The sequence below is a fragment of the Colobus angolensis genome, unplaced genomic scaffold, assembly GCF_000951035.1.
Source record: "Colobus angolensis palliatus isolate OR3802 unplaced genomic scaffold, Cang.pa_1.0 Scaffold424, whole genome shotgun sequence".
Lineage (NCBI taxonomy): Eukaryota > Metazoa > Chordata > Mammalia > Primates > Cercopithecidae > Colobus > Colobus angolensis.
In genome coordinates this window covers 951943-970082 of record NW_012117644.1, presented here as the reverse complement: position 1 = coordinate 970082, position 18140 = coordinate 951943, and the positions used below count along the sequence as shown (strand labels likewise).

General features: G+C 53.9%; 1 protein-coding gene across 2 annotated transcripts in view; it reads left to right on the top strand.

The window, feature by feature from the left end:
- Positions 1 to 18140, top strand: part of NUMA1 (nuclear mitotic apparatus protein 1) — an 83805-nt gene that overhangs the window by 64561 nt on the left and 1104 nt on the right. Inside the window, exons 8-26 of one of the 2 annotated variants that reach the window (XM_011956779.1) lie at positions 470 to 557; positions 2138 to 2261; positions 2774 to 2931; positions 3232 to 3349; positions 3449 to 3566; positions 3922 to 4062; positions 5387 to 5509; positions 5657 to 9022; positions 9466 to 9507; positions 11030 to 11098; positions 12500 to 12619; positions 12702 to 12920; positions 13042 to 13199; positions 14504 to 14750; positions 15675 to 15903; positions 16560 to 16696; positions 17102 to 17278; positions 17560 to 17676; positions 17773 to 17994. In XM_011956779.1, coding sequence (XP_011812169.1) covers positions 470 to 557; positions 2138 to 2261; positions 2774 to 2931; positions 3232 to 3349; positions 3449 to 3566; positions 3922 to 4062; positions 5387 to 5509; positions 5657 to 9022; positions 9466 to 9507; positions 11030 to 11098; positions 12500 to 12619; positions 12702 to 12920; positions 13042 to 13199; positions 14504 to 14750; positions 15675 to 15903; positions 16560 to 16696; positions 17102 to 17278; positions 17560 to 17676; positions 17773 to 17994 — 5973 coding nt within the window. The remainder of the gene's footprint in view (positions 1 to 469; positions 558 to 2137; positions 2262 to 2773; positions 2932 to 3231; positions 3350 to 3448; positions 3567 to 3921; positions 4063 to 5386; positions 5510 to 5656; positions 9023 to 9465; positions 9508 to 11029; positions 11099 to 12499; positions 12620 to 12701; positions 12921 to 13041; positions 13200 to 14503; positions 14751 to 15674; positions 15904 to 16559; positions 16697 to 17101; positions 17279 to 17559; positions 17677 to 17772; positions 17995 to 18140) is intronic. The other variant, XM_011956780.1, reaches the window with a different exon arrangement.

Below are 18140 nucleotides of genomic sequence, written 5' to 3'. Positions count from 1 at the left end.
GTGGCAGTGTGTGTCTGTAGTTCTACCTACTTGGGAAGCTGAGGAGGAGGAGTTGACTCCTGGAGTTGGAGGTTATAGTGAGCTATGATTGTGCTGCTGTATTCCAGCCTGGGTGACATAGGAAGACCTTGTTCCTTAACAACAATAACAATAAAAGCAACTTTCTGATTGTGTTACTTTCCTTAACAGTCACTTCACTTGTGGTTAGGAGTGAAGTCAGTCCGGAACTCTGACTTGGGTACATCTTGAGGGGAGGTGGGAGGGAAGGGAGCAAGTGGGGTGAACATATTTCTAGTTGAATGTTGTTGGCTGGGTCATAGGACCTCAGCTCTGAGAGGGAGAATGGGATCCAGCAGGCTTCTAGGGCACGAGGGAGCCAGGGACTGGCACTGCCAGGGTGGAGCTCCTGGTAGCCATCCCTTCAGAGGCCTAACACCTCAGTGATGCTCTTTTTCTCTCTGTGGCCCAGGCTGAGTTGGCTGTCATTCTTAAATTTGTGCTGGACCATGAGGATGGGCTAAACCTTAATGAGGACCTAGAGAACTTCCTACAGAAAGGTGAGTAGGTATATACTCCTGAGAATCCCCTCATCTCTGAAATGGGGAATACTAGGATCCTGAGTTGTCAAGAAGTGTGGTGGGGGTTTGTTTCTGTCCCCAACACAAGGCAGAGTTGGTGGTCAGGAAAAGTGTGTGTAATGGAGTAGGTCGATTTCTGGGTCATGTATCATCTCAGTTCCTATGGAGCTCCTCCTTGCTGCCTGGCAGCAGTGATGTAGGATATTTACAAGTGATCATACCTACTTTTGTTTTTTATTTTTCAAACAATCATTACTCTAGGCTTAGAAGCTGATAATGCACAGTCTTTTTTTTTTTTTTTTTTTTTTTTTTTGAGATGGAGTCTCTCTCTGTCACCCAGGCTGGAGTGCAGTGGTGTGATCTCAGCTCACTGCAACCTCCGCTTCCCAAGTTCAAGCAATTCTCCTGCTTCAGCCTCCTGAGTAGCTGGAATTACAGGTGCACGCCACTACACCTGGCTAATTTTTGTATTTTTTGTAGAGATGGCATTAAACCATGTTGATTAGGCTGGTCTCAAACTCCTGACATCAGGTGATCTACCTGCCTCAGCCTCCCAAAGTGTTAGGATTACAGGCATGAGCCACTGCACCCAGCCCACAGTCTTTTAAAAAATGTTTTTCCCATCATGTAGCACATGTTCTAGGTGGAAAGGCAGATATATAAACCAGGAAATATGATAAGGAATCTAAGTACAGAATATATCAACGGTCTCAGCTGGTGCTACAGTAGAAAGAGTGATCGTTCTGCTGGTCTTCTGATGAAGAGGTCAGCTGGTGGATGATAGGAATGTAAGAAGGAGGTCCAGGCGAGTTTTAGCCATTGAGTTTGATGTTCCTTGTATTCAGGTTCCTCATGAGACCTTCAGGTGGAGATGTTGGAAATGTGAGTCCAGAATTCAGGAGCTGGCTCTGAACCAGAAGATAGGTTTGCAAGTCAGCATTGGATGGCCACTGAAGCCGTGGGCACTATGGGCAGAGCCAGGAGGCCCCATCAGATCTCTAGGAGCTTAGAGGGTGGGTAGAGGAGGGAGGAGCAGATGAGGAGACTAAGAATGGGTGATTAGAGGTAGGAAAGTCCTACAAAAGTGGTCACAGAAACCAAGGAAAGAGAAGGGTTTTGAGGAGGAGGGCATTTTGGAGGTACAAGACTTTGGGGGGAAGAATTCCAAATGGCAGCCAGTGGCTCTGATAGGAAAGGTTGTTGGGGGCTGCGAGGAGATCCTGCTCAGGGCTCCCCAAGCCGTCTCTGCAGTATGAACTTGAGGAAAAAGCTGAGCACTTGGTGCAGTTTCTGAGCCAGAGAACACCCTCACTCCACTGTGCTCTGAGTAGTGATGCTCTGTAGAAATGGAAGCCCTGCACTTTATTTTGGTTAGAGACACGGAACTGTGGATAACCCAGACACCAGGGTCTGCCCAGTGCCTTCCTTGGTAGTTTACATAATAAGTATCCACGGATTCACTCCCACTAAGGCCAAGTTCTCAGATTGCATAAAGATGCAAATCTTTTCACCTTCTTACTAATCTTTGTTGATTTATTTTGTCTATTTCTTACCCCCAGCTCCTGTCCCTTCTACCTGTTCTAGCACATTCCCTGAAGAGCTCTCCCCACCTAGCCACCAGGCCAAGAGGGAGATTCGCTTCCTAGAGCTACAGAAGGTTGCCTCCTCTTCCAGTGGGAACAAGTATGTTCTGGGCCTTTCCTCCTGGGATAGGGCCTCAGCATCCATCTATTCCTCACATTCCTACCTTCTAGAGTTAAGCTGTTGACCAGCCTCTGGGAGTACTTGGAGAATCCTGTAGATCTTGGATCTCCTCACCTCCCCAGTATTAATGGGGGGAATTGGTTGGGATTTGTCATGCGCAGAAGGTCTCCCTCAAAAGCTGTTCCCTGTTTATGGAATACCCTTCTTCCTCGGAGACTACAATGAAGTCCCTTCTCTTAGCACATCTCTGCAGAGCCAAGGATAATATATCACTTTTTTTTTCTGACAAAGAAATTAAGGCAGTGAGAAGAAAAATTTTCTCAAGATCATGTCATGAGGCTTGAGGTAGCACTGCAGATAGAACCCAGGTGCACAGGCCTCCCAGCTGCTAGTGGACACTTCCACAGACCCCACTCCCTTCCTGCTGCCTGTTGCTGATTGCTTCAGATCTTAGGCTCTTACCAATGCAACTGGGCCTTCTCCCTCCTCAGCTTTCTCTCAGGTTCTCCAGCTTCTCCCATGGGCGATATCCTGCAGACCCCACAGTTCCAGATGAGACGGCTGAAGAAGCAGCTTGCCGATGAGAGAAGTAATAGGGATGAGCTGGAGCTGGAGCTGGCTGAGAACCGAAAGCTCCTCACCGAGAAGGGTAGGTGGCTGGCATGCTGGCAGATGTGTGAATAGACTTGCCAGAAGGATGTCCCCTTGGCCTCCCATGTTGTCCCCTCTGCTGGCCCCTGGAGCTTAGAGCTCAGCCCTGGGCCTGTGGTCAGGCTGACCTCCTGCAAGTTGGGTTCTGTCTTTGTCCCCATCTTCTCTTTCCCTTAGATTGGATACCATATTCCTCCTCCTCCGTATGCCTCCTCCTCCCTATGCCACCTCCTCCCTTCCCCTCCTGCACATAGTTCTGTGCTTGATTCTCCTCTCCTCCTCCCTCCACTCTGGGCAGATGCACAGATAGCCATGATGCAGCAGCGCATTGACCGCCTAGCCCTGCTGAATGAGAAGCAGGCAGCCAGCCCACTGGAGCCCAGGGAGCTTGAGGAGCTACGTGACAAGAATGAGAGGTACAGCTCTCCCTGCATTCCTTCCCAGGCTCCAGCCCCTGCGTGCACCCAGCCAGGGGCCCATCCATACCCTCTTCTCGCTGCTTCCCTCCTTCGCAGCCTTACCATGCGGCTGCATGAAACCCTGAAGCAGTGCCAGGACCTGAAGACAGAGAAGAGCCAGATGGATCGCAAGATCAGCCAGCTTTTGGAGGAGAATGGAGACCTTTCCTTTAAGGTGGGTGTTAAGGTGGTGTGTGCATGGAGGCCCCTCAGGGCTGAGGCGGTCTGGAAGGCTCCCCAAGAGAGGGTTGAGAAGAATGTCCCAGCACCTGTCTTACGCTCCAGTCTCTCCAGAGACCTGCATATTTTGCCCCTTTCCTTGTCCCATAATTGGCTGCTTCCCAGGTACTGAGTTGTGACCCTAAAGTTTGATTTGTGGCCCTGAATTAGAGGTTTGATGGCTGTGATTGGTTTGTGGAGGGTTGGCAGGATAATTGGAGGCATCCAGCCCCTGGGGTTCAGGGAGCAGACAGAAGTGGTAGGGTCAGCGTTGACCCTGGGTGATGGGGATTCTCACTCGCCCATCTCAGCTGCGGGAGTTTGCCAGTCACCTGCAGCAGCTACAGGATGCCCTCAATGAGCTGACAGAGGAGCACAGCAGGGCCACTCAGGAGTGGCTGGAGAAGCAGGCCCAGCTGGAGAAGGAGCTCAGCACAGCCCTGCAGGATAAGGTAACCCTCTGCTGGGGTCACAGCCACAGTCTTGACCACACATGCAAAGCTGAGTCCAGTTTACCACTGTGCTCTTCTGGGCCTTTGGGTATTAAGCTGCTTTCTCTTCAAGGTTTGATAGTGTGCTGTAATTGAAAGGTTGAAAGATTGTGGGCTTCAGTCTAGTACACCTTTCTTTTTTTTTAATTTATTTTTATTTTTTTCCCCAGTCAGTGCCCTCACTTTACAGCATACCTTTCAATCCTATCTCTGCTGTTTATAAGATGTGGATCTTGGAGAAGTTAATCAGTCTGTTTTTCTAAGCATTCTTTCCCTAAAATGGGAGTAATAACGAGTAGCAGCCTCATCACCTATTATGAGAAAATGTATGTAAAGCACTTCACACATCACATAGTGTAAAGTAAGCGCTCAGTGAACCAGTTGTTACAGTTGCTATCGGTAAGAACCCAACTTGGCCACTTAGTAATAACCATGTAGCCCTTGATCAAGGCACTTAGCATCTGCTTCAGGTTCTTGCTCTGTAAGAGAACTAGTAATAGCTGCCTCTCACATTTGTAGGTGAATTAGAAATTCAGGAATGCACCCAGGCCGGGCACGGTGGCTCACACCTGTAATCCCGGTACTTTGGGAGGCCAAAGAGGGTGGATCACCTGATGTCAGGAGTTCGAGACCAGCCTGGCCAGCATGGTGAAACCCTGTCTCTACTCTAAAAATACAAAAAGAAAAATTAGCTGGGTGTGGTGATGCATGCCTGTAGTCCCAGCTACTTGGGAAGCTGAGACAGAAGAAGTTCTTGAACCTGGGAGGCGAAGGTTGCAGTAAGCCAAGATCTCAACAGTGCACTCCAGCGTAGGCAACAGAGCAAGACTGCGTCTCAAAAAAAAAAAAGGGATGCATCCAGCACAGCCTCTTATAGGTGCTTAGTGAACAGTGGTGAAGAAGTGGGTTTGGGACTGGGGGATGTTGCAGCTGCTGCCAGTGCTGCCCAGAGGATGGTGAGCAGCTGGTGGTGATTTGGATAATCTAGGACTCAAGACTTATCTGAGGAAGGGTATACAGTAAGGAAATTTGAAGTAAACTCAGCAGCCTTGGGGAAGTAGTAAGAAGGTCACATTATGATTTGATTCAGCCTTAGAACTAGGTCTGGAGAGTCAGGCCCCTCATGCTCCCAGTTCCATGGTTTCTGCTTTTTTCTAGGTCATGGCAAAGGGATATCTTGGTAACAAGATGATGGGCCCCATGTTTGTTGATGTTTATGAGGGCTTGTGTGGTAATCTGGTGCCTGTTCCACCTCTCTGTTCACATGGGTCTCATTTACTCCCAGAAATGCCTTGAAGAGAAGAACGAAATCCTTCAGGGAAAACTTTCACAGTTGGAAGAACACTTGGCCCTGCTGCGGGAGAACCCACCCCAGGAGAAGGGCGAGGTGCTGGGTGATGTCTTGCAGGTAGGAATGCACAGGACGACCTGTGTGCTGGGAGTTGGTGTGGACTCACATTCAGTACCTTTGGGTTCCTGGTGTTCTTCCATTTCCAGAGGAGGCTTGGTGACTGAGGAGTCATGCTGATCCCAGTTTATCTCTTTATACCACCAGCTGGAAACCTTGAAACAAGAGGCAGCCACTCTTGCTGCAAACAACACACAGCTCCAAGCCAGGGTGGAGACGCTGGAGACTGAGCAGGGCCAGCAGGAAGCCAAGCTGCTTGCTGAGCGGGACCACTTTGAAGAAGAAAAGCAGCAGCTATCTAGCCTGATTGCCAACCTGCAGAGCTCCATCTCCAACCTCAGCCAGGCCAAGGAAGAGTTGGAGCAGGCCTCCCAGGCTCATGGGGCCCGGTTGACTGCCCAGGTGGCCTCTCTGACCTCTGAGCTCACCACACTCAATGCCACCATCCAGCAACAGGATCAAGAACTGGCTGACCTGAAGCAGCAGGCCAAAGAGGAGCAGGCCCAGCTAGCACAGACCCTCCAACAGCAAGAACAGGCCTCCCAGGGCCTCCGCCACCAGGTGGAGCAGCTGAGCAGTAGCCTGAAGCAGAAGGAGCAGCAGTTGAAGGAGGTAGCAGAGAAGCAGGAGGTAACTAGGCGGGACCACGCCCAGCAACTGGCCACTGCTGCAGAGGAGCGAGAGGCCTCCTTAAGAGAGCGGGATGCGGCTCTCCAGCAGCTGGAGGCACTGGAGAAGGAGAAGGCTGCGAAGCTGGAGATTCTGCATCAGCAACTTCAGGTGGCTAATGAAACCCGGGACAGTGCTCAGACCTCAGTGACACAGGCCCAGCGGGAGAAGGCAGAGCTGAGCCAGGAGGTGGAGGAACTCCGCGCCCGTGTTGAGACAGCCCGCCGGGAACAGCATGAGGCCCAGGCCCAGGTAGCAGAGCTAGAGTTCCAGCTGCAGTCTGAGCAGCAAAAAGCAACTGAGAAAGAGAGGGTGGCCCAGGAGAAGGACCAGCTCCAGGAGCAGCTCCAGGCCCTCAAAGAGTCCTTGAAGGTCACCAAGGGCAGCCTTGAAGAGGAGAAGCGCAGGGCTGCAGATGCCCTGGAAGAGCAGCAGCGTTGTATCTCTGAGCTGAAGGCAGAGACCCGAAGCCTGGTGGAGCAGCATAAGCAGGAACAAAAGGAGCTGGAAGAAGAGAAGGCTGGGCGCAAGGGGCTGGAGGCTCGATTACAGCAGCTTGGAGAGGCCCATCAGGCCGAGACTGAAGCCCTGCGGCAGGAGCTGGCAGAGGCCATAGCTGCCCAGCGCACAGCTGAGAGTGAGTGTGAGCAGCTCGTCAAAGAAGTAGCTGCCTGGCGTGAACGGTATGAGGATAGCCAGCAAGAGGAGGCGCAGTATGGCGCCATGTTCCAGGAACAGCTGATGACTTTGAAGGAAGAATGTGAGAAGGCCCGCCAGGAGCTACAGGAGGCAAAGGAGAAGGTGGCAGGCATAGAATCCCACAGCGAGCTCCAGATAAGCCGGCAGCAGAATGAGCTAGTTGAGCTCCACGCCAACCTGGCCAGAGCACTCCAGCAGGTCCAAGAGAAGGAAGTCAGGGCCCAGAAGCTTGCAGACGACCTCTCCGCTCTGCAGGAAAAGATGGCTGCCACTAGCAAAGAGGTGGCCCGCTTGGAGACTTTGGTGCGCAAGGCAGGTGAGCAGCAGGAAACAGCCTCCCGGGAGTTAGTCAAGGAGCCTGCGAGGGCAGGGGACAGAGAGCCCGAGTGGCTAGAAGAGCAACAGGGACGCCAGTTCTGCAGCACACAGGCAGCGCTGCAGGCTATGGAACGGGAGGCAGAGCAGATGGGCAATGAGCTGGAGCGGCTGCGGGCCGCACTGATGGAGAGCCAGGGGCAGCAGCAGGAGGAACGTGGGCAGCAGGAAAGAGAGGTGGCACGGCTGACGCAGGAGCGGGGCCGGGCCCAAGCTGATCTTGCCCTGGAGAAGGCAGCCAAAGCAGAGCTTGAGATGCGGCTGCAGAATGCCCTCAATGAGCAGCGTGTGGAGTTTGCTACCCTTCAAGAGGCACTGGCTCATGCCTTGACGGAAAAGGAAGGCAAAGACCAGGAGTTGGTCAAGCTTCGTGGCCTGGAGGCAGCCCAGATAAAAGAGCTGGAGGAACTTAGGCAAACCATGAAGCAACTGAAGGAACAGCTAGCTAAGAAAGAAAAGGAGCATGCATCTGGCTCAGGAGCCCAATCTGAGGCTGCTGGCAGGATAGAGCCAACAGGCCCCAAGCTGGAGGCGCTGCGGGCAGAGGTGAGCAAGCTGGAGCAGCAATGCCAGCAGCAGCAGGAGCAGGCCGACAGTCTGGAACGCAGCCTCGAGGCTGAACGGGCCTCCCGGGCTGAGCGGGACAGTGCTCTGGAGACTCTGCAGGGCCAGTTAGAGGAGAAGGCCCGGGAGCTCGGGCACAGTCAGAGTGCCTTAGCCTCGGCCCAAAGGGAGTTGGCTGCCCTCCGCACCAAGGTACAAGACCACAGCAAGGCTGAAGATGAGTGGAAGGCCCAGGTGGCCCGGGGCCGGCAAGAGGCTGAGAGGAAAAACAGCCTCATCAGCAGCTTGGAGGAGGAGGTGTCCATCCTGAATCGCCAGGTCCTGGAGAAGGAGGGGGAGAGCAAGGAGTTGAAGCGGCTGGTGATGGCTGAGTCAGAGAAGAGCCAGAAGCTGGAAGAGAGGCTGCGCCTGCTCCAGGCAGAGACAGCCAGCATCAGTGCCAGAGCTGCAGAACGCAGCTCTGCTTTGCGGGAGGAGGTGCAGAGCCTCCGGGAGGAGGCCGAGAAACAGCGGGTGGCTTCAGAGAACCTGCGGCAGGAGCTGACCTCACAGGCTGAGCGTGCGGAGGAGCTGGGCCAAGAATTGAAGGCGTGGCAGGAGAAGTTCTTTCAGAAAGAGCAGGCCCTCTCCACCCTGCAGCTTGAGCACACCAGCACACAGGCCCTGGTGAGTGAGCTGCTGCCAGCTAAGCACCTCTGCCAGCAGCTGCAGGCCGAGCAGGCCGTTGCCGAGAAACGCCACCGTGAGGAGCTGGAGCAGAGCAAGCAGGCAACTGGGGGGCTGCGGGCAGAGCTGCTGAGGGCCCAGCGGGAGCTTGGGGAGCTGATTCCTCTGCGGCAGAAGGTGGCAGAGCAGGAGCGAACAGCTCAGCAGCTGCGGGCAGAGAAGGCCAGCTATGCAGAGCAGCTGAGCATGCTGAAGAAGGCGCATGGCCTGCTGGCAGAGGAGAACCGGGGGCTGGGTGAGCGGGCTAACCTTGGCCGGCAGTTTCTGGAAGTGGAATTGGACCAGGCCCGGGAGAAGTATGTCCAAGAGTTGGCAGCTGTACGTGCTGATGCTGAGACTCGTCTGGCTGAGGTGCAGCGGGAAGCACAGAGCACTGCCCGGGAGCTGGAGGTGATGACTGCCAAGTATGAGGGTGCCAAGGACAAGGTCCTGGAGGAGAGGCAGCGGTTCCAGGAAGAGAAGCAGAAACTCACTGACCAGGTAAGGTACTCAGCCCAACCACCCTCCCAAAGATCAGGAGCTGAAAGCGTGGGGACATCGATCCTCTGTGTTCCAGGGCCTCTGGCTCCTACACTGGAGTGTCTCATTCACTGGGTGGCAGAAAAGGAGAGGTGGCTGATGGAGTTCAAGTCTGTTGCCCCTGTCATCCTAAAGAAAATCAGTGGCCTCCCTTCTCCCCTGAAGGCTCTGTCACTAGAGAGTCAAGCTGTGATGACCACCAGCCCATTCAGAGGTGCACCTGCACTGGATGCCTCAGGAGCCACTGGGGACTAGAATCAGTTTAACTGGCATTTTTAAACTTATTGTCAATCTAGCGCCTTAGCGGAAAGTATCAGAGCCTCAGTGAGGTCAGCCTGGCAGCAGGGCTGGTGCCTCTTTGGCCTCATCTCACTCTGTCTCCATTGCCCCTCCCCCATGTACAGGTGGAGCAGCTAGAGGTATTTCAGAGAGAGCAAACTAAACAGGTAATGCCTGGGGTCCTCGCTAAATGCTGGCTGCTTAAACGGTGACCAGTTTTGGTGCATGAGCCCGGCTGCAGCTTGCCTCCACCAGCTCCTGTTGTGAACTGTTTGTGAAGGGGGCAGGGTCAAGCCATGGAATCCAGGCCCAGGCTCCCCAGGAATGCGGTATGCTAGGCTCTCTCGGGCTTCATCCCACCCGTCCCAGGTCGGCCTCTCCACCTTTCTGCACCTTCTCTCATCTGCCTATCAGAGACAAGGGTAGCACTGGCTTCATCTTTCCCACACCTGAACCAATGACAGACACAATCTTTGGGATTCTAAAACTTCCCAAGTACTGTGTCTAGTTAAGGATACCCAACTAAGAGGAACAGCAGAATTACCTAGGGGTCTCGTTTAACATTGTGTCCCTTTTTACCAGAGTACAGCTTTATGGAAGCCTTGAAGGTGATATGCGAGGCAGCCCCCACAGGTTAGAGAGAATTGTGGGCTCAGGACACTTGCCCATCACTTTCTGGGGCTCTGATCCCAAGCACAGCATAGAGATGTCTGTAGCAGGAAGGCTGAGGGTGAAGTAGCAGGAGGGGTCTATACCAGATGGGGGCAGGGGAGTGGGGGGTCACATGGTCTGGCTGCCTCTTTCTCACAGGAATCTCTGTGTTGCCTGAACATCGAGGCTATAGAGCTAGTGTTAGAGCACCCTTTCCCCGTCACTCTCCTACGCAGCCACCCCAGGACTGCTGAAAAATTGGGCCCGCCTCTTCCTCTAAGGAGCCTGTGATAATGGGGGAGAATCAAAGTGAATAGCAAACAGTTAGCAATGGAGCACTTGCCTCTCCCCTGTGCTGCCTCGTCATGCTTGAACTCCCAGAATACTTGAAGCAGCCAGGGGTGCATGGGGCTGTTATGTTCTTTCTTTTCCCCTACTCCCTGTGCTCCTCTTTGTGGGAGTTGGGTGGGCTTTGGAGTACATGTGCTTCACCTGCTCTTGTCTTCCAGCAATCTGTTCCCCCAGTGCTAACCACAGCAGCCATGCTGCTAGCACCAGCCCTAACAGCCTGTGGATGTTGGGAAGAGGTCTGAGCATCTTGGGGCTTGGGCTTTGGCAGTTTCTGGGAGGGAGGCATGGCAGTTCATTGAGTATGTCGGCTAGAATTACAGACTAGGTCCTGGGAAGGTTGCGGCTGCAGAGTGGTGGCAGCGGCAGGGTGGTGGTGAGGAGTCAGCTCTCCATTCTGATTCTGGGGGTGACAGGGGTTGGGCAGGCCTCTGTCTCTGCAGGCTCAGGGTAGAGGCAAGTATGGACAGGTGGCCCTGGCAACATCTATGTGTTAGATTGCTTCATTCAGGCCCTGCCACACAGCCTGGACAGCAGGCTGTTCCCTAATGGGAGGCCAGAGAAAGGGCCTGAGTTTATTCTAGGAACACTGGGGATCCTGGTCTGGGCCACCCCATGATGGGTGGACATCTGGGATGAACATCCAGGGGAAGTCCTCCTGAGTCTTCTGTCCTCCTCTTCCCTCCCCAGGTGGAAGAACTGAGGAAGAAACTGGCTGACTCTGACCAAGCCAGCAAAGTGCAGCAGCAGAAGCTGAAGGTGGGGCAGCTGGGGGAACGGGTCTGGCCTCTGGACAGGGGAGGAAAGCTGTTCTTTAAGCTCTCGGGCCGTGGGGGTGTCAGGGCAGAGCAGGGGCACCCTGTGTTCCAGGCAGCCCTCCTAGGAAGCCTGTGGCTTAGAAGCCCCTGCATGTGTCTTCTGGGAGCTCTCAAGAGACAACCAGGGTGGTTCCCATCTCTCAACTGTCACTGTCCACTACAGCAGCTACTAGTCATGTGTGTTTACTGAAATTTATTAAAGTAAATCCAGTTCTTCAATCACACTAGCTACATTGTGTCCCTGCTCAGTAGCTACATGTGGTTTGTGGCTGCTGTATTGGACAGCACAGATGCAGAACTTTCCACCGTTGCATAAAGTTCTGTTGAACCATGTAAGTCCAGATAGTCTGGGCAGGGAAAGAACGAGTGTCACCAGTGTTGAATATTACAGTGCAGTTTAATAACATTCTTAATGCTTCCAACTGTGTCACCTTCTTTGGTTTAATACTTGCTTTCTGCAGTTCTAGGCTTCACAGCCTTTAGTCAGGGGCAAAGGAATTGGGCATCAGTGGTATTGGGACTCAGTAAAGCCCTGGTGGGTCCTAGGAGTTGGTGGGAGCTCAGAGCTTCATTTCGCCTGCTCACCTTCATACCATGGTGCCACAGCATGTCTTGATTGCAATAACAAATGTTTATTCTGCTCCTTGTGGGGCCTGTCCTGTGTTAGGAGAGGCAAAGGTGGGATGCTTCTATACAGTATCTACAGCAAAGTACTTGCTGGCCTTGCAGATGGACAGAGAATCAGGCCCTGCTCTTAAGGAGTTATGGTCTGGACAGGAGGCAGTGTGGGCATCATAAATAAGCCCCCATGGGCTTTTGGAGTTAGGTGGACCAAATCTTACTCTGCCATTTAGTCATTGTTGCTATGGTCAATTTGCTTAAATCTCTGAACTCAGTTTCCTCCTCTGAAAAGGGGATGAAGTGACTTCTCAGAGTGGCTTTGAGGAGAAACAAGTTCCCCTGTCCTCAGAGAGCTCACATGCCAAGTGCCTCACTCCAGGCTTCGCACCTGGGTGTTCCTCGAGGATCGGTTCCCTTCCTCCTAGGGGAGATTGTGTGTGCATGCAAAGAGGGTGAGACAGTTTGTGTCTGATCTCAAAGAAGGCAAAGATAGGGCAGGAGCTGGTCAGGGAAAGGCCACTACGGATGTGGACTGAAGGGCGTGTGGGACTTCAGGTTCAGTAGGCTGTAGTCGGGTGGAGTGTATCTGGGGTGGTGTGGTTTTCTTCCTCTTCCTAAGTGCAGGAGTCTGAAGCACCTGTGGAGCCCCAGTGGCTGATGCAGATGAGTGGACTTGGGTAGAGGGGCCAGAGAAGCTTTCCTGAGTGGACTTTCTTCTCAGGCTGTCCAGGCTCAGGGAGGTGAGAGCCAGCAGGAGGCCCAGCGCCTCCAGGCCCGGCTGAATGAACTGCAAGCCCAGTTGAGCCAGAAGGAGCAGGCAGCTGAGCACTATAAGCTGCAGGTAAGGAGCCCAGCCCCAGCCCATGCCACCTTCCTCCTGCCCTCCAGCCTCTGCCCCACCCACCCATCCTCTCTGCCCATAGATGGAGAAAGCCAAAACTCATTATGATGCCAAGAAGCAGCAGAACCAAGAGCTGCAGGAGCAGCTGCAGAGCCTGGAGCACCTGCAAAAGGAAAACAAAGAGCTGCGAGCTGAAGCCGAACGGCTGGGCCATGAGCTACAGCAGGCTGGGCTGAAGACCAAGGAGGCTGAACAGACATGCCGCCACCTTACTGCCCAGGTGCGCAGCCTGGAGGCACAGGTAAGAATTTGGCTGGCAGACTCACCTCACCCCTATTCCACTGGACCCCTGTGCCCTCTCCTCCTAGGCCACTGCTGCCTTAGGTTTTTCTTCACTCTCCCCCTGGCCCTCTCCTTCTCAGGTTGCCCATGCAGACCAGCAGCTTCGAGACCTGGGCAAATTCCAGGTGGCAACTGATGCTTTAAAGAGCCGTGAGCCCCAGGCTAAGCCCCCGCTGGACTTGAGTATTGACAGCCTGGATCTGAGCTGCGAGGAGGGGACCCCACTCAGTATCACCAGGTCAGAAGGCACCCTTCCTCTCTCTAGCTGTTGTTTATGGAGTACCCGCTGTTTATCAGGCTGTATCCTGGTGAGATAAATGAGATGTGATCTAAATTTATTCTTAGAGAAGAATAAAGAAAAACAGGTATTATACCAGATGTCTATTTAGGGCACAGTTGGAATAAAAAGCAAGTACAGCAAGTGGTCAAGAAAGGCTTCATGGAAGCTATCGCTCCTGCTGAGTCTTGAAAGCATCCATAGGTGTGTGTGCCAGGTTGACAGAGAACAGCAGTGTGAACAGAGGCTGTGAAAGAGCCTGACTAGGCTGAGATGCAAGGCCAGGAAGGCCCAAGATCCTAGAGGGCCGTCTGGACTCCCCGTTGGAGACCGGCTATTAAGACTCGATCCTAAAGGCATTGAGGAAACCTTAGTGGCTGTAATTGAAAGGTTTAAGGGGAAAAAAAAAAAGGAACCTTGGAAGAATTTGAAACTGACGAGTACACGGTTAATTTCCATCTTAAAAAGATTATTCTAATAGCCAGTATAGAAGTTAAGACTGGAAATATATATTGTTTTTATTAAACACTTACATTGTACTTATTTTGTGCTAGACGTAAAGCACTCATAACAATTATACCTGATTTATCCCCCAACAACCCTCTGAGGTAGGTTTATTCTGTCTCCTTTAACAGATGAATCTGGGGCATAGAGGGGCAGTTACTTGCCCAAGGTCCCCCAGTGGTAGAGCTGGGGTTTGACCCTGTGCAGCCTGGCCTGAGTCCTTGCTTGTCACCACTCATCTGCCTCTGTCAGTGCCATGATGAGTCTAGGTGAGAGGAGATAAGACAAACCAGGGAAAGGACATGAGCATGGAGAGGGTGTGGTTAGGAGAGCTGTTCAGGAAGCTTAGTGATTGGGCTTCCCAAGCAGGACAACATAGGATTATGCCCATGTTCATGGTTTGGGGGCCTGAGTGGGCGGGTGCTTGTATTCACTGAAATGGGAGATGAAGGAGGAAGAACAGAGAAGTGGGCTTAGATTGGGACGTGTTTGCTGTGGAGCAGCCATGGGCATCTGGTGAGGATGGGACATCTGGGTCTGGGCATTGCCACTATGAGGAGGTATTAGGAGAAGCCAGGGGAGTGGACTGAAAGGAAGGCCCAGGTCAAGGGCTTTCCTTGGTACCTCTGAAAAATCAGAGAGATGGGCTGCTTGACCTCATCTGCTTGTAGTAAGTATGGGAAATGGTCACTTAGGAAAAGGGCTGGACAAAATGCCTTCTAGTCCAAAGGACTGTACCTCAGCAGGTTTCCTTTCCATAGCAAGCTGCCTCGTACCCAGCCAGACGGCACCAGCGTCCCTGGAGAACCAGCCTCACCTATCTCCCAGCGCCTGCCCCCCAAGGTAGAATCCCTGGAGAGTCTCTACTTCACTCCCATCCCTGCTCGGAGTCAGGCCCCCCTGGAGAGCAGCCTGGACTCCCTAGGAGATGTCTTCCTGGACTCAGGTCGTAAGACCCGCTCTGCTCGTCGGCGCACCACACAGATCATCAACATCACCATGACCAAGGTCAGGCTGCCGGGACAGGGGCTGCAGGGCAGCAATTCCCACTTCCTCTCAAGGGCATCTTTGCATTGGGCACTCAGTCAGGAGCACGCAGGGATGAGCAGCCAGTCTGTGTTACAGTGGGAAAGCTGAGGTCTTAAAAAGGGCAGTGACTTGGTTAGGGGCACTTCTGAAGAAAAGGGCAGGGCTGGGATTAGATCCCTGCCTCCTGACTAAGGCTAGTATTCTCTCCATGTGTAGCACTGAGCCTGTGCAGGGTGAAGGGAGAGAACATGGTGAAGCTGCAGCCCATCCAGTGCCTCCCAGCATGCCCCATGCAGCTGAGAGGCATTGTTGCTGCCCAGTGGACTGCCTGCCAGGCTGTGGGCCCTTGCCTTTGTTTCCACATCTTGAAGGGGAGGTTTGGGAGGAGGGGAGAGGGGCCCCTGGTACAGCAGGGAGGACCTGTGTGTGCAGGGTGTCCCCTGCTACCAAGAAGTTGGGGAAGTTCTAGAAAATGGTAAGGGCCCTGGAAGCTTGGACTGAGGGACAGCAGAGGCTGTGGGATGAGCCTGAATAGTCAGGAGACATGGGGCCCAGCCCCAGCTCTGATACTTCCTAGCAGTGTGATCTGGAGCTAGTCACTTCATTTCTTTGCACTTCACCTCTAAAATGGGCCGATAAACACTCTGTATTCCCTCCCTCAAAGCATTATGAATAGACTCCATGAAAAAAATGCATAGAAAAGAGTCTTGACAACATCAGCACCACCTTGTGAGGGCTTCTGTCAACAAGGCCCATTTCTTGCAGACACACGTTAAGGGCCTTTGCAAAGCTGTTGGGAATGCATGGATGTGCCGTGGGATCTGAGGGCTTCAGGAGGGAATGGGAGGCTTCTGTACAGTGCCAGGGCCCACCCCATTGCAACAGATTCACTCTCTCTTCCAGAAGCTAGATGTGGAAGAGCCAGACAGCGCCAACTCATCATTCTATAGCACGCGGTCTGCTCCGGCTTCCCAGGCTAGCCTGCGAGCCACATCCTCTACTCAGTCTCTAGCTCGCCTGAGTTCTCCCGATTATGGCAACTCAGCCCTGCTCAGCTTGCCTGGCTACCGCCCCACCACTCGCAGTTCTGCTCGTCGCTCCCAGGCCAGGGTGTCCAGTGGGGCCCCTCCAGGTGAGGGGACTACAGGGACTTACTATAACCCAAAATTAGAATGGAAGGTGGATCGTGGCACAGGGAAAAGAGGAAAGCTTTTTATCCAAGGCTGGCCTCCTTGCTACCGTCCACCTCCACCTGCCCCTTCTTCCTGCAGCCTCAGGGCCTTCCTTAACTGCCCATCTAGGGGCTGGCTGTGTTGGGGGCACTCTTAGCCAGAGTTAAGGGCCTGGGATTCCCAGCACAATTGACACTTAGCTGTGGGGAGTCCTCCATGCCCTTAGGTGGTGATGGGCTGCTGCTGGGAAGGCCAGGCTGGCCAGACTCTTCTTGGAAGCTCTTGTCCTTTGGGCACCAGAGAGCCTCTGGGAATCAATTCCTGGTCCTTAATTCGTTCCTCTGGGTGTTGGGCACCAAGCCTTGGCGGGTGAATAAGATGTAGTAGCCTCTGCGTGTGACCTCTTCTGCCCTCTCCAAGGAGAAGGCAGTGAGCAAGCCCCTAGGATAGAAATAGTCTGTGTGCCATACTCCTGCACCTGTGGCACTGAATCAGATTGGTGTGCTGGGCTTCAAGTTTATGGAGTAGGTGGCAGCAAAGGCTGGCAAGATGCCAGGGCCAGCAGGCCACCTGCTGACTCCGGGCTCATTTGTTCCCACCTCCCTGCCATCCACAGGAAGGAACAGCTTCTACATGGGCACTTGCCAGGATGAGCCTGAGCAGCTGGATGACTGGAACCGCATTGCAGAGCTGCAGCAGCGCAATCGAGTGTGCCCCCCACACCTGAAGACCTGCTATCCCCTGGAGTCCAGGGTGAGCCCTGGGGTCACTGTGCAGGGCCTCCCATCCCTGTCCTCCCTTAGAATCCCACCTGCTGATCTAGCCTGAGCACTAGAGCCCTGGATCGCTGACTGGCCAAGGATGGGGAAGGTAACTTTCTCATGCTTCCAGGCAGAACAGACAGCAGGGAAGGTGCTTAGGAGTGAAGTCCCTGGGGATGAGCAGGAGCTCAGAGAGGAATCTGGTCGGGACTGCACTGCTTGTGGCCATTTGCCCAGGGTGTAGGTAGAAAGCAGAACAGGAAGGGAGGCCTCATGAGAGGTAGGAAGGGTCCGCCTACCCTAAATGGCGGGCAAGTACAGAGTTCTGGGACAGCCCCAGGTCCTGCTCCATCTCCACACAGCTACGGTCCACTGACCGCCTCTTCCACCCATGCAGCCTTCCCTGAGCCTGGGCACCATCACAGATGAGGAGATGAAAACTGGAGATCCCCAGGAGACCCTGCGCCGAGCCAGCATGCAGCCAATCCAGATAGCCGAGGGCACTGGCATCACCACCCGGCAGCAGCGCAAACGGGTCTCCTTAGAGCCCCACCAGGGCCCTGGAACTCCTGAGGTAGGCTTCTGGGTGTTGCTCCAGCATTGTGCCCAGGTCAGGCCCAGCTCACCAAGGACTAAAGGGAGCCTTCCCTCTCTCCCCTTTTCCTTCCCTCTCTCCAAGGGCCTGACCCATGGATGGGAACTGTTGGGAAGGGAAGACTCTGGCCCAGAGTCGGGGAGGGAAGCAGGTTGCACAAGTTGACTTACAAGGTCCACTCAGCTCTAAGAGGACAAGACACCTGGCTTCAGATGTGACTCCTCTTGCTACTGTCTGCCTAACTGTCCTCTTCCCCATAGTCTAAGAAGGCCACCAGCTGTTTCCCACGCCCCATGACTCCCCGAGACCGACATGAAGGGCGCAAACGGAGCAATACTGAGGCCCAGAAGAAAGCGGCTCCAGCTTCAACTAAACAGGTGAGGCTGGCAGGACCTTGCTGGCAGAGTGTGACACAGCAGGCTGGCCTGGGAAGGCAGCATTGGGTCTCCCAGTCTGACAGCCCTTCCTTGCAGGCTGACCGGCGGCAGTCAATGGCCTTCAGCATCCTCAACACACCCAAGAAGCTAGGGAACAGCCTTCTGCGGCGGGGAGCCTCAAAGAAGGCCCTGTCCAAGGCTTCCCCCAACACTCGCAGTGGAACCCGCCGTTCTCCGCGCATCGCCACCACTACAGCCAGCGCCGCCACTGCTGCTGCCATTGCTGCCACCACTGCCACCCCTCGAGCCAAGGGCAAGGTAGAGGCCACTGGCAGGATGGGGGATGGAAACCCGATGGGAGCATGGGCACCCCCTAGACTGCCCGATGGGAGCATGGGCGCCCCCTAGACTGCCCGATGGGAGCATGGGCGCCCCCTAGACTGCCCGATGGGAGCATGGGCGCC